Source organism: Perognathus longimembris, chromosome 1 (assembly GCF_023159225.1).
Source record: "Perognathus longimembris pacificus isolate PPM17 chromosome 1, ASM2315922v1, whole genome shotgun sequence".
In the NCBI taxonomy this organism is placed as follows: Eukaryota; Metazoa; Chordata; class Mammalia; order Rodentia; family Heteromyidae; genus Perognathus; species Perognathus longimembris.
The window spans coordinates 81785275-81798098 of NC_063161.1; the positions used below are offsets into that span (position 1 = coordinate 81785275).

The following is a 12824-nucleotide window of genomic DNA, read 5'->3' on the forward strand; positions in this document are numbered from 1 at the left end:
TCTTAGTGACCATTAGTTGTCATTTCCTCAGCCCTAGTAAACTAGTAATCTTTTTCTTTTTACAGATTTGCATATTTTTGACATTTTAATATTAATGAAATTATACAAGAAGGCATTTTTGCCTTTCTGTCTTTCTTTTAAATGCAATCTATATTGTAATTTATATCAGTTGCTTGTTCCTGTTTATTCCTGAGTAGTATTCCACTGTGTGGATATACCATGCTCTGTCTAGCTGTTTATCAGCACATCTGGTTGTTTCCTCATCTAGGTGATCATGAATAATACTGCAATAAGACTCGTGTAAGTTTCTGCAAGGACCTATGTCCTCAATTCTCTTAAGTACCTGCCTAAGAGATGAGTTTAATGATTTAGAAAGCTCTTTACAAGGTAGAAAATATTATGTTCCCACCAACAATGTATAGGGCTCCAATTTCAGGCTGTATTTAAGAAATTACATTAACTTTTTCTCTTTTTTGTTTTTAGATAAAAAAGCCAGGAAATATTTTAAGATTATTTTTTGCTTGTTTGTTTTTACAGTATTTCAAGTATTATATAACACAATACGCTGAATTGTAGTCTTCATTGCCTTCCCCCTCTAGTGTTTTCCCCCAATCATACATAAATTAGGTAGGTATCATAACAAGCTAGTTATGTGTTTTTTTCCTTGATACAGTGTAGATAGTTTATATGTTTGTGATGTTATTGCCCATTAAATTAGTTCACACAGATAAATGATTTTGTTTTTGCATTTAATTGTTTTTAGTTTTTTTGTAATGTCAACCAACATTTGAAAGTTTGTATCTGATTACAGATATGGTTCTCTTGTAGACACTTTTTGTTGGCATTAGAGTTTGAACTTGGCCTCATACTTGCTAGACACTCGAACACTTGACCCATGCCTCCAGCCTCTTTTTGCCTTGGTTATTTTCAAAATAGGCTCTCGCCTTATGGCCAGGGCATCATGGACTGTATTCCTTCTGCTTATGCTTTCTTGTTTCCTAAGAAGAGCAAGTATGTGTGATGGACTCTTGTTTATGCCTGGGCTGATCTTGATCCTTGATCTGCTAAATCTCGGCCTCTCAAGTAGCTGAGATTATAGGCTTAAGCCACTGTATTCAGCTAGAGTAGGTATCTTTTTAGAGAATTGTGTTTTGTGGTACTTTAAATAGTTTTGTTTCTAGTTAATGAAGTATGATACATTTAATTTTTTTTTATTAAAAATGCAACTAGAGGTATTTGTATGATGACTCTGGGCTATTTCCACAGACCTGTCAGGAGTTGTGCCGGAATTCCCTATCACTTTATTTGATATGGCAGGATCAGAAGTTGCCTTTTATTTTGCTTATTTGAGAGTGAGCTGGATGAGTAAATAAGTTGTGGGAGGGCATTTGGGTAATAAAGCAGTCTTTTCATTATGGGTGAGGTATGCTCTTTGGATACAAGCATGAGCTTTAGAGCACTTTACTGATCCATTGAGTTTTCAAATGGGTGCTTGTCCAAAATTGTTTTGGTAGAGGCCAGGTAACATAATATCATGAGGAAAGGAGAAGGAGAAGCAAGTAGGTGCAAACATAGCCTTTTTAGTGCTGGAAGTCCACAAGAGGGATGTAGAAGTATTGGTGACTGGTAGTTTTGATATCTGAATAAACCTCAGCGGAACACAGTTACAGGGGTGATGTTGATCTCCAGAGCCACTGTGTCAAGTGGGGACACTTTGGTATAAAGGAATGGCTCTCCTAGGGCAGGATCATCTTTATGGAGTAATGTGGATGTGTCATGGTGGGTGTTTGAGGGTTCTTCAGGCCTGTAGGTAGAGTCCAGGAGCCCTGTGGCTGTAACTCATAGTCCATTTCACCAGAGTCAAGAATGATGATGACTTCTGCACAGTCTTCAGACGCCTGCCAGGAGTTGTACAGAGGAAAAATTAATATATTTAGGCTTAAAACCTGTTTTGTACACACCATACCAGTATTTATGATGTTCCTTAGGAATGTGATGGCTAGGTGAATCTGGGAAGGTTTCTTTTGTTGGATTTTTCCAAGAGTTTTTGTGTTTCAGGAAAACCTCATTTAGCAATGATGCCTGAATCCCTAGCACACCTATGGGAATATGCACGCAGCTATGTGTGTGTCTTCTCTAGGCCTAACACTGCCTCATTGGTGTATCTTAGAAGGTGCACAGCCTACAACTTTCCAGTATGGACAATATGGAAATCCATGTTTGCACTTTGTGTGTGTGTGAGGGGTGTGGTACTGGGGTTTGAACTCAGAACCTTAGAACATTGTACCACCTTCACTAGAGCCATGTGTCTTGCCTTCAAGTGAATGCATTTTAACCCAAAGTCTTCCTAGTTTTCCTTTGTGTTATAAATGAGGCATTGCATTAGGTCCAAATATTTGTGTTAGGCTAAACTTTTCATTTCAGGGTACTTTTAAAAAGAGGCATTATTTCTCCTACTGTGGAAGCCATTGGCTCTTTGTTCCCCTAGATTTTTGGTCTGTATGCTAACCTGCTGAATTAATGTGCAGACATAGCTGCTGGAAGGCAGCAGCAGCCCTGGAGAATACAAGTGGAGCAAAGCTTCCAGGTAGCTGAAGGGTGGAACTCTGCTGGTTATGGAACCATCCTCTTTTGCTGTAAATTGATTCACTAATGGGATCTGTAGTTTTCCCCTAGGAATTATCTTTGTATTTGCCACCATTATGAATTAAAAATTATCTCTGTGGCTGGCACCAGTGACTCACATCTATAATCCTAGCCTACTCAGGAGACTGAGATCTGAGAATTACAGTTTGAAGCCAGCCCAGGCAGATAAATCCAAGATTCTTACTTCCAGTGTACAAGAAAAAAGCTGGATGTAAAAGTGTGGCTCAAGTGGCTGATGGAGCACTCACTGTGAGTGAAAAAAGCCAAGTGAAAGCCTGAGGCCCTAAGTTCAAGTCCCAGTACTGGTAGGTATGCACACACACACACACACACACACACACACACACACACACTTTCACTATGCATTTTCTCTGTGGAACCAGGAGGTCAAGAGGCCACCACATGCTTCTGAGAAGAGACCATTCAAAGAGGTAAAGGACAGAGATGCCGACACGGTTGGGCTTCAGTTTCATGTGTGCATGACATAGGTGCAGACATTAAATCCATTATTGGTTTCTATCTTCCTGACCTTTGCCTTTTTGTCTGCAATATTCTGGTGAGGAGCTATGTGCCCCCATTACATGGGTAGGGCCCCTTTGGAAGCCTGTGTTTTATAGCCAGGGTATTCTTCAGAATCCTGAGGCCTAGCTGTCCTTTCCTTATGTGTGCTCCATGCCACCCTCCTGTGCCCTCAGTCACCTGCCTTGCATTCGTGCCATGCCAGTCAGTCTTGAACCACTAGAATTTGAGAGATGTCATTCTTTACTAGTTCACAATTTCAGCAGTGATCAAAGATCACCTATCCTCCTTTCATCTGTTATTGGTATTTTGAGTTTTATAAGTACCTCTTCTCCTGTATCATAATAGAAGGAAGTAGAGAAATCCATTCTAAGATAGTTTGTAACAAGTCCACTGACAATGCAATTTCTTTTTCTTTTGGTGGCACTGAGCTAGAACTCAGGGGCTACCTGTTTGCTAGACAGGTGCTCTACCATTTGACCCATACTACTACCATTTGACCCATTCTACTACCCTTAAGTTTGCTATTAATATAAAAACTTGAGTTTCCACTAGGCCTTCGCATATGCCAGTGAGAGCCCTTTGATAAAACCTGGGTAAACTCAAGACCAGTCTGTCTTCTCTTTCTTGGTGATTGCCCTGGATAGCATCTGTTGCACAGGCATGCCCAGTGTGCCAAAGTAAGGAGGCTTCCTGGGGTTCCAGCTCATGTCATTGAGGGTACTGAAATAGACTCAGGACCCAGGCAGGGTGCCTATTGCAGTTGGGATGTGGTCCTTGTTGCTGTGTGAGGTAACTAAGCCTTGTTTTCTGGGGGAAGCATTTCCTTTTTTATTTCACTTCAGCTATTTATTATAGCTTGTAGTTTCAAGCAAACCAACTCAGGATAGGAAATTTAGTTTTTCTTTTTCTGCTTATCTATTAGAGAAAATATAGAAAATAAGAAACTTAATGAGAAATCTACTCACTCAAAGACCTATTTTCTGTTTCATCTTTAAGTCTTATACAGAAAGTAATTGTTGAAAAAGAGTAGAAGGGGCTGGGGATATGGCCTAGTGGCAAGAGTGCTTGCCCCGTATACATGAGGCCCTGGGTTCAATTCCCCAGCACCACATATATAGAAAATGGCCAGAAGTGGCGCTGTGGCTCAAGTGGCAGAGTGCTAGCCTTGAGCAAAAAGAAGCCAGGGACAGTGCTCAGGCCCTGAGTCCAAGGCCCAGGACTGGCCAAAACAAAACAAAACAAAAACACCCTCTATTTTCATATTTTACCTTATGATATCACTGGTCATTTATTCAGGCTCCATTTTGTGTATGTGTGCATGCATGCCAGTCCTGGGGCTTCAATTCAGGGCCCGAATACTGTCTTACCTTTTTTCCTCAAGGTTAACACTTGACCACTTGAACCACAGCTCTACTTTCATCTCTTTGGTGGTTAATTGGAGATAAGAGTCTCACAGAGTTCTCTGCATGGGCTGGCTTTAAACTGTGATCCTCAGAACTCAGCCTCTTGAGTAGCTGGGATTACAGGCATGAGCCACTGGTGACCAGCTTCAGTTTTATTTTTTAAATTAACTGAATTTAGTCATTTTGAAATTCTGACTCTTTGGAATTCAGCGTTTGACTGTGACTATAGCCCTGTAGTCCTATGGACATGTAAGCCTTCACTAAAGCCTTTAGAAAACCGTCCCCCATGTAGTAGGGGATGTACATCTGTAAGTGCAGGCCAAGCTGAACTCATATTGAATCCTACAAGGACTTGAGGAGGGGGCTTAAGATTCCTCTTTTTACCTTGGACTTTGTGTATGACCACCAGTGTAAAAAGTAGCAATAGTTGTCCTCAGTGTCTTTTCTCTCTCTGAATGAGAACTAAACTACCAGCCATTATAAGTCTCAGAGGGGGATATCAGCTCCTCCCTATGATGGGTATATATAGTTTGTTGTTATAATATGGAAATTGTGGACGATGAGCAATTAACTGTGGGGTTATTTCTGTTCTGCTTTAAGGATTATACTGAAATGGATACTCAACCTATTTCCAAGCAATACGTAGTTACACAGCCATCTCCTGCATTCTGGCTTTTATTAAAATGCAAATAGCCTGAACTTCAAAGCAGCATAATTGAATCCTGAAAGAAGTGTAACTGATACTTTGCCTCCTTTCTGGTGTTTTTATTTTATGGTCTGGCCTGGCTGGCTTTGAGGACAACCTTGCTCTTTAAACGGGTGAAAGCCCCTCTCAGGTAGGCTTGATCAGGGCGAGGGGGAAGTATGGTGTGGAATTCCAGGATACACAGGCTCTGGTCCTGTTACCAATACAAAGTGCTTGTAATACAAACATGCATGTGGTGAACAGAAAATGTTATTATTTTGCCAATTAATAGGTTTCTCTGCATCATCTTTATGTGCTTGGTAAAATAATTGGAGTACATCAGTATCCTTTTGATCTTCAGGAATCGTTTTAGTTTCAGCAAGCAGATGAGGGACTAAGCAACCTCTCTTTCCCCCCAGACATCTAAAGGCAAGGCATCCTCTGGCTGGGCCTGTCTCACATGTATACAGAATGCCAGGTTTTCATTTTAATATGATAAGAAACTAAGTCCCCCGACAGTGTCTTATAGAAAATGATACCTGATTATAGTGTTGCCAGCCATCAAAGCACAAGAGCCCAGCCCTCTGTGGATGCCCAGGCTGTAGCCGGCTGGTAAATGTGAGGTAATGCTGCACTCTGCTGAAGATGAAAGAGGCCTTGAGGTTCACTTCACAAGGAGCCAGTGAACTTCTGGGGCTTGCCTGTGTACTTAAGTCCTATTCAAGCCTAACCCTGCATAGGGTGAGGAATTAAGCCATAAGTTTCCTCAACTGGTGCTAAATCCTGTCATATTATGTTTTCTTTTGAAAGAACTGTATCTCTGCTCAAACAAGCAAATGTGATTTACTCCCTTGTCTTTTGACTTGCCCAGCTATCTGGAGGATTATCCTGTTTGTGGACCATGCACCACAACTGAGGGTCTTTGATGTTCCAGAGTCCCCGCCCCTTCTTTTGATTGCATGTGTTTTTGCTAAAGACATCTTTTTCTAGTGCTTCTAGGGGGCATGAATAAGTTGCTCAGTCCCCTGTAGCTTTTTGTACTTTGTGGTTTCTCTCATCCTGTTACATTAACCATAACATGGAAAAGGGCATGATCAGAAGGCACATGTCCCAGAAACTGAGACTTAACTGCAGGGCCTAGAAACCCTCCAGTATGACTTGGAGTGAGCCTAAAGATACACTTTATCCTGTGTGTCCAAGAAAACCCCACTTCCCTTGACCAGCCAAGGTCATTTTCAGTTCCCTACCCCCAAGCCTGGAGTAACAGGTACCTTGCCAGTAGACATTCAGACCTTTGAAGTCCATCAGAAAGCCTCTCCCATCAGAACAAGATCAGGATTCTACCTTCCAGAAAAATGTGCCTCAGGCATATTCTCTATTAGGTAAATTCTGCCATTCAGAGAGGTGTTACTGAAGCTAAGGTCCGGATAGGCCAGGGAAGGTCAGTGTTAGTCATTCCCAGAAGTCTCATACCTGGAGTGGCCAAATGTGTGTTCTTGAGCTTTGATTCTCTCGAAGGCCGTAGTGTGTTAGGGAGTTCGTTCCTAGGCACCAGACCTCATTTTGGTTCATTTAATCAGAGGCAGATTTTTAATAGCAGAGGCAGGTTTTTAATTGGTAAATAATACATGTTAGGAATTGTTAAGCTGCTCAGAAATAAAGGTAAATGGACAACGATAAAAATGACTCAAGGTAACTATGTTGTTCCCACTTATGTGACTTTTTACTTAGTTTTTATGATGAAATACCCTTATCACTGATTTTATAGGATGTGCTGTCCTGAAAGGTTCCCAGTGGACTCTCATGACAGTGGGTGTGTATGCAGCATGCACAATAAGGATAAAGACTTTTCCTAGTACTGGGCCAAGTGCTAGATTGTGGGAGTTCATTTCAGGATGGTTGTTTTTAGGATACCCGAGTATCTTCCTTGGAGGTTTGACTTGGAAACAGTTGAGTTAGAGGCACACCTGACATAGTTGGGAAAGGTGCCTGAAACTTAAGCCAACAGATAGCTAAGAATAACTTGGCCCCATGTGCCATTAATCTCTGAGGTAGTTCTTTACCACTAGGTCACTGAGTCCAGAGGCTAGCAAAATTAAGGTTGATGCTTACTGTGCCCTCATTTAACCTCTGTATTTGATACCTTTGTTGTTTCTAATGCTGGTGCTCTTTCATCCTCCCCTCACCCCCTGAACAAGTGTCTCATGTCCTCCAAGTGCCCCACATGTCTCTCCTTTCCCATCTCTTGCCTTCCTTCCACACTCACCCAGTATTGCTCTGGAACCCTGTCATGTTTTTCTTTCTTTCTTTGGACTGTGATATGATAAGCAAATAGAACTGAAAAGCTCCTGTGTCTGTGTTCCCTCTCTACTCTCCAGCCAGTGGCTCTTCACGTTAAGAAGGGATCTCTGGAGATACAAATTCAAAACTAGTTTTCCCCTTCTAACAGATGAAATATTGAGTTTCTTATATGGTAGTATAATTAATAATAAATTTGTCCTACTTAATATTCTTTTCACCAAAAAGGTCAGGTGGGAAATTTTTTTACCTTTAGAAATATGTGCTTTAAAAATAGCCTCTTCGGTAAAATTTAGCTTATCACAATATGATTTTGTAATTTACCTAGTTATAGACATGGGAGCAGAGTATTAAGTACTCAATGATTCTACATATGGGAAAACAAAAGTTATATTGCATATTCAAAAGTTAAATGCCTGATACTCCATGCTTGTGAACCCTTAAATCTGGGAATATGGTAAATAGACATTTATTATATCAAATTATATTATTTATTTAATTCAGTGGGAATGTAACATTTTTGTGTGTTGTTCTTTGCCCTTCCTTTGCTGTCAGCTCTTACTAAACCATTGAAGATGAAAGAATTACTTTCGAAATGGCATGTTGACAACATGTCCCTGCTTTGTCTTCTATCAGAAGTTTGGTTATGAGTTTTGACATTCCTGTTGCTTTGTTCTAGGGCATACATTTGAAAGCAAGGGACTTTTCAGTTACACTTGAAACATAATCATATTCTTTTTTCTCAAAGGCAAGATGTTAAGTACTGCTTGCCTCAACTTTATTGTTAGTGTAGTTGATAGTAGCTTGGACAGGCATGTTCATAAAGGAGATCCTCAGATAAAGGAAAGTAGATCTTGACATTCATTAAAGCATCCTTTCCTCTCTCATTTTTTTGTTGCTCTACAGAGTGGTGCGGTAGAATAGTACCAGAATGTCAAAGGCCAAACCAAACTGACCAAACCAAACTGGCCAATGCAAATGGGGTTGTGATGTCAGTGAAGGAGATGAGGGTACTTGAGACCATGCTTCTTGCAATCTGAGAATTATAAGTAGAGTGGCGTGATGGTGGAGGTTGAAGCAGTTTGAAAGTAAATATGAGATAGTCTCAATTCTGCTTGAATATTAATAATTTTTCTTGACATACACACTGGGCTTATCAGTTTTTATGTGGGCAAAAGACACTCATTTGCAAGCTGCAAATAGTCTCATCTTTCCAGAGTGCTTTCAGTTTTGCTCAGCTGACAGTCTTAGGTTTGAGTGAGCTACACAGAGAAATCAGATACTATGTGATGAGACTGTCTAGATCACTAAGAAGGGGAACTTGACATTAGACCTTGCTGTAGTTCCATCTGAGGACTGTATCAGATTGATCAGGATTTAGGTTTTGTTAGGAATTTGGCTGAGAATGGGAAAACATCCTCACCTAGCATTTTATTCAATATAGTTCAAAAGAAACCTTTTTTTTTTTTTTTGGCCAGTCCTGGGCCTTGGACTCAGGGCCTGAGCACTGTCCCTGGCTTCTTTTTGCTCAAGGCTAGCACTCTGCCACTTGAGCCACAGCGCCGCTTCTGGCCGTTTTTTCTGTATATGTGGTGCTGGGGAATCGAACCTAGGGCCTCGTGTATCCGAGGCAGGCACTCTTGCCACTAGGCTATATCCCCAGCCCCAAGAAACCATTTTTTGATGCTGATCACACACCACTTTTTTTTTAATCCTTGAAGTGCACATTAGTTGTTGGTATGTTGGAAGAATCTCTATTATGCATCCAGCAGGATCCAGCAGTAGCCAGATCTAACAGTTTAACTCAAGTTCAGGACCACATTTGTAAGATCTGGATGATCTGAAGCCAAGGCATCTGAGATAGGTAGCAAATTAAGGAATTTTCTTTGTATTTGTGATTTGCTGTGTTTTGTTTTGTTTTGTTTTTTTAAAAAAAAACAAAGTTCTTTGACACCAGGTCTAGATAATACTTCTTAAATAATTTGTTTAGTGCTATGTTGATTTGTCTGTCAGGAAACAGGCATTGCCTTTCCCGGTCTTCCCACATGCTTTTAAATGCCTCCACCTGAATGAGTCTGAGAGTGGTAATTGTAGACCCCAGGGAGAAAGAGGTTCCTGCAAGAGTGGTCGCACTGAGTTTCCTTGAACACAAGGGATCATACAAATATTTATGCTTCAGATCTGCCTAGATTTTTGTAGTGTGATGATTGTGATGGCCTCGGAGCTTTGTTAGTATTTAAAGGTTCTTTAGTGAGGTTGTAGATAAGATCCTGTGTACCATCACAGTTTCTCTTAAACTTGAGAACAGTTGTAGTCTTCTGTTGACCTTACTATTTAAATATTTTTACTACTGTCTTCTCTGAAGAACATTTCAACACAGTTAATTTGAATATATGAAGGTAAAAATCCTGTGATTTACTTTTTGAGGCTGTCATTCATGGTAGCTCCTACTTGCTTTTAGTCTTTGTCTGTGAAAAGGATTGAGTTTTTCATAAATTCCTAAGAGTAGCTATTGTTCTTACCATTTTAAGGGACACTAAAGATAAAAGACCTCTCCCCATATTCCTAAGAGTAGCTTACCTTAAAATGGTTAGAATGATAGTATATGAGGAGAGGCCTTTTATCATTTTTAAATGGCATAAACCCTTCTTAAACATAAATATTTTCCATAAAGTAAAATATATATTTTTTTCTTATTTATTGACAGAATGAAAATATATATTTACATGCTATTAAAAGTAAGCCAGATCCAAAGATACATAGGCTCCATGGTTTTCCTCATTTGTAATAATTAGTATATGACTAGGTTAGTCCTGGCAGAGGATCACAGCAGCTCAATAGCTATGTACGATCATACAAAATGATGCTAATTGAAATGAACTCCCAAGATATGGAAACGAGGGGTTTTTTAAAAAATGTACTATGTGAAGTTATTTCTTTTTTCTTTCATCCTCGCTGTCCATCCCCCCCCGCCCCCCCCCCCCCCCACTTTGGCTTATCCCCTGTTGTCACTGTTTTTTATTTTGGTACCCTGTGTCTTGTATATACCTTTACCTGATTTTGGAAAAGAAGGGGAATAACAAAAGGTGAGACAGAGGATTTTATATATTTTCCACACGTCCCTCCAAAGGACCTAAGAGCAGTGTTTTCAGTGTTTGATGAAACTTCATGAGTAATATAAGCCTTTATTGTGATTTTTAAGATGGCAAGGATTTTCTTTTATCAATCTCTGTCCATTTTTTTCTTTGGTGGTAGAGCACTCGGCTAGCCCTGAGATTAGTTCCAAGTATTGCAAAGGGGGGGAAAAAAAGCCAATGTGAGTTCATTGATAGAAAGTAATAGGCTGTACAACTTAACCATGAGATAACAGTCTTGTCCTAAAAGTCATTAAAAGTGCCCCCTAAAAGTCATTAAAAGCATTGCTGTGCTCAGTTATAGAATATTTCAGGTTTTATTGTCTGGATGTCTAGCAAACAAGCACAGTATGTTAGGCATTGAATGGATCCAGGTGTTGTCAGCAAAGTTAACTTGTATTTTCCCCCAATATAATAATATTTCTGGCCTCCCTATTGTGGAGTGAGTAAAACATAAACTTTTCTGTGAGTGCGGGTTCTCTTAAGAGCGTGCTGAAGAAATGAGAAGCCCTGGATGGAGTACCACTCATTCCTCTCTAATGGATCTTAGGGAAAAGACTTTAGCTTGGTCCTGAACAGTGGTGGCAGTTCTCCATGGAGCCCTTTACCTATCAGAGCAAGCTCATGACTTTCCTAAAGGTTTATTTACCTGGCTTTACTTCCTGATTTACACTCATCATGACCAACCCTCTGTCCTGAGCCCCCACTGACAACCTATTTCACTAGTGCAGTGACATAGTGGGAACATTGGCATCTCAGATGTTCACGATGCTCGGTAGAAAAACGTTCAATGTGGGAAGCTGTAATGTGAGAAAACTTCCCATCCAGCTTTGTGTATCACATAAGCAGGTTTTCTCCCACTTAGGCCTGTGTCTCCCACATCAAGTTACACACAATGCCCTGATGCAGAACAAAGAACACAAATTTCCTGAGGAATAGAGTGTGTTCAAGAAGGCTGGAAAGAAATACTCATTTCATAACGAAACCAAACTCCTTGGAAACCTAGATGCCATCAAACAGGACTGATGGAGTAAATAGTTACAAGTCCAGCCCAGACTATAGTCTTGGAACATGTCATTTTCTAGCAACTACAATTTAGCTTGCATCAGGCCGTGAATTTTATGCTTTGGTTTCTAGGCAACTTGCACAAATTGCAAATCTGAATGTAAACACACACACACACACACACACACACACACACACACACACACACACACACATACAATGGAACAAAATGATAAAAAGCCTAATTATATAACCCATTTGCAATAACCTTTGGTAACTACAGCAAACAAATCCAGGCCATTACCTGGCTATGTAAAGAGTCTGGTAGTTAAGCTTAAGAAGTGAAGATAGAACAGCTGTAAATAACCTCTTGTTGAGAAATAATTAATATTTCCACAGTGTAAGCACATCATATACATGTTTCTGCTTCTAAGGTCCTTTGCAAGAGATGGAATCTCCTTAAGGGAAGAGGCTTTATTGTTAAGGCTTTATTTCCTTTCCTGTTCTTTCAGTTAGTCATACATTAAGATCCTTGGAAGTTGTACATCTTGTGATTGCCAACAGCAAGCTTAATCTGAGGGGATAGTAGATGCTTTTCTGGGTATTGGATTTATTGGTCTTCCTCACTCATCTTTTCTTATAGAAGCTCTCATGACTCATTGTTTTCTATCCAGTCCTGTTTTCTTACGGGTGGGCAGGGTCTTGTTAGACCAGACACTCTTTGGATTCTTAAGGACAACTAATCAATCTGGGTTTGAAAGAAGGGACCTCCAGCATGGACAGAAGTCAACTGGACTGCCTGTGGATAGCGTATTTAGTGCCTTTAAATATTTAATAGCGTAGTGGCAAGAATAGTTAGCATGGGAACAGCCAGGCTCCTCTATGTTCTGTGGAGTCTGCATTCTCAGACACCTGGATAAATCAAGCAATATCTAAATAAAAGTCTTGTAGGGATGAAAAAAATAAGATGTCTGAGAAAAGTGTTGTTGCTTTTCTTTTTTTAACTTGAACTTGTTCAGTCCAGAGTAGTTGCAGCCCGGGATCTGAGGATTGAATAGTTGTAGCCGAGGATCTGAGGATTGAATAGCTAGACTAGCCAGAAGAGTTGGGACCAGAGCGCCAACCTCTGTT

General features: G+C 40.2%; 1 protein-coding gene across 8 annotated transcripts in view; it reads left to right on the plus strand.

The window, feature by feature from the left end:
* The window catches only part of LOC125339685 (aminopeptidase O (putative)), a 348038-nt gene that overhangs the window by 290251 nt on the left and 44963 nt on the right, over window positions 1-12824 (plus strand). Inside the window, exon 13 of one of the 8 annotated variants that reach the window (XM_048330985.1) lies at window positions 2489-2807. The exons of the other annotated variants lie outside the window; for them this stretch is intronic. Coding sequence (XP_048186942.1) covers window positions 2489-2521 — 33 coding nt within the window. The 3' untranslated portion in view covers window positions 2522-2807. Of the gene's footprint in view, window positions 1-2488; window positions 2808-12824 lie in introns of those variants that run through there. 8 annotated transcript variants of the gene reach the window in all.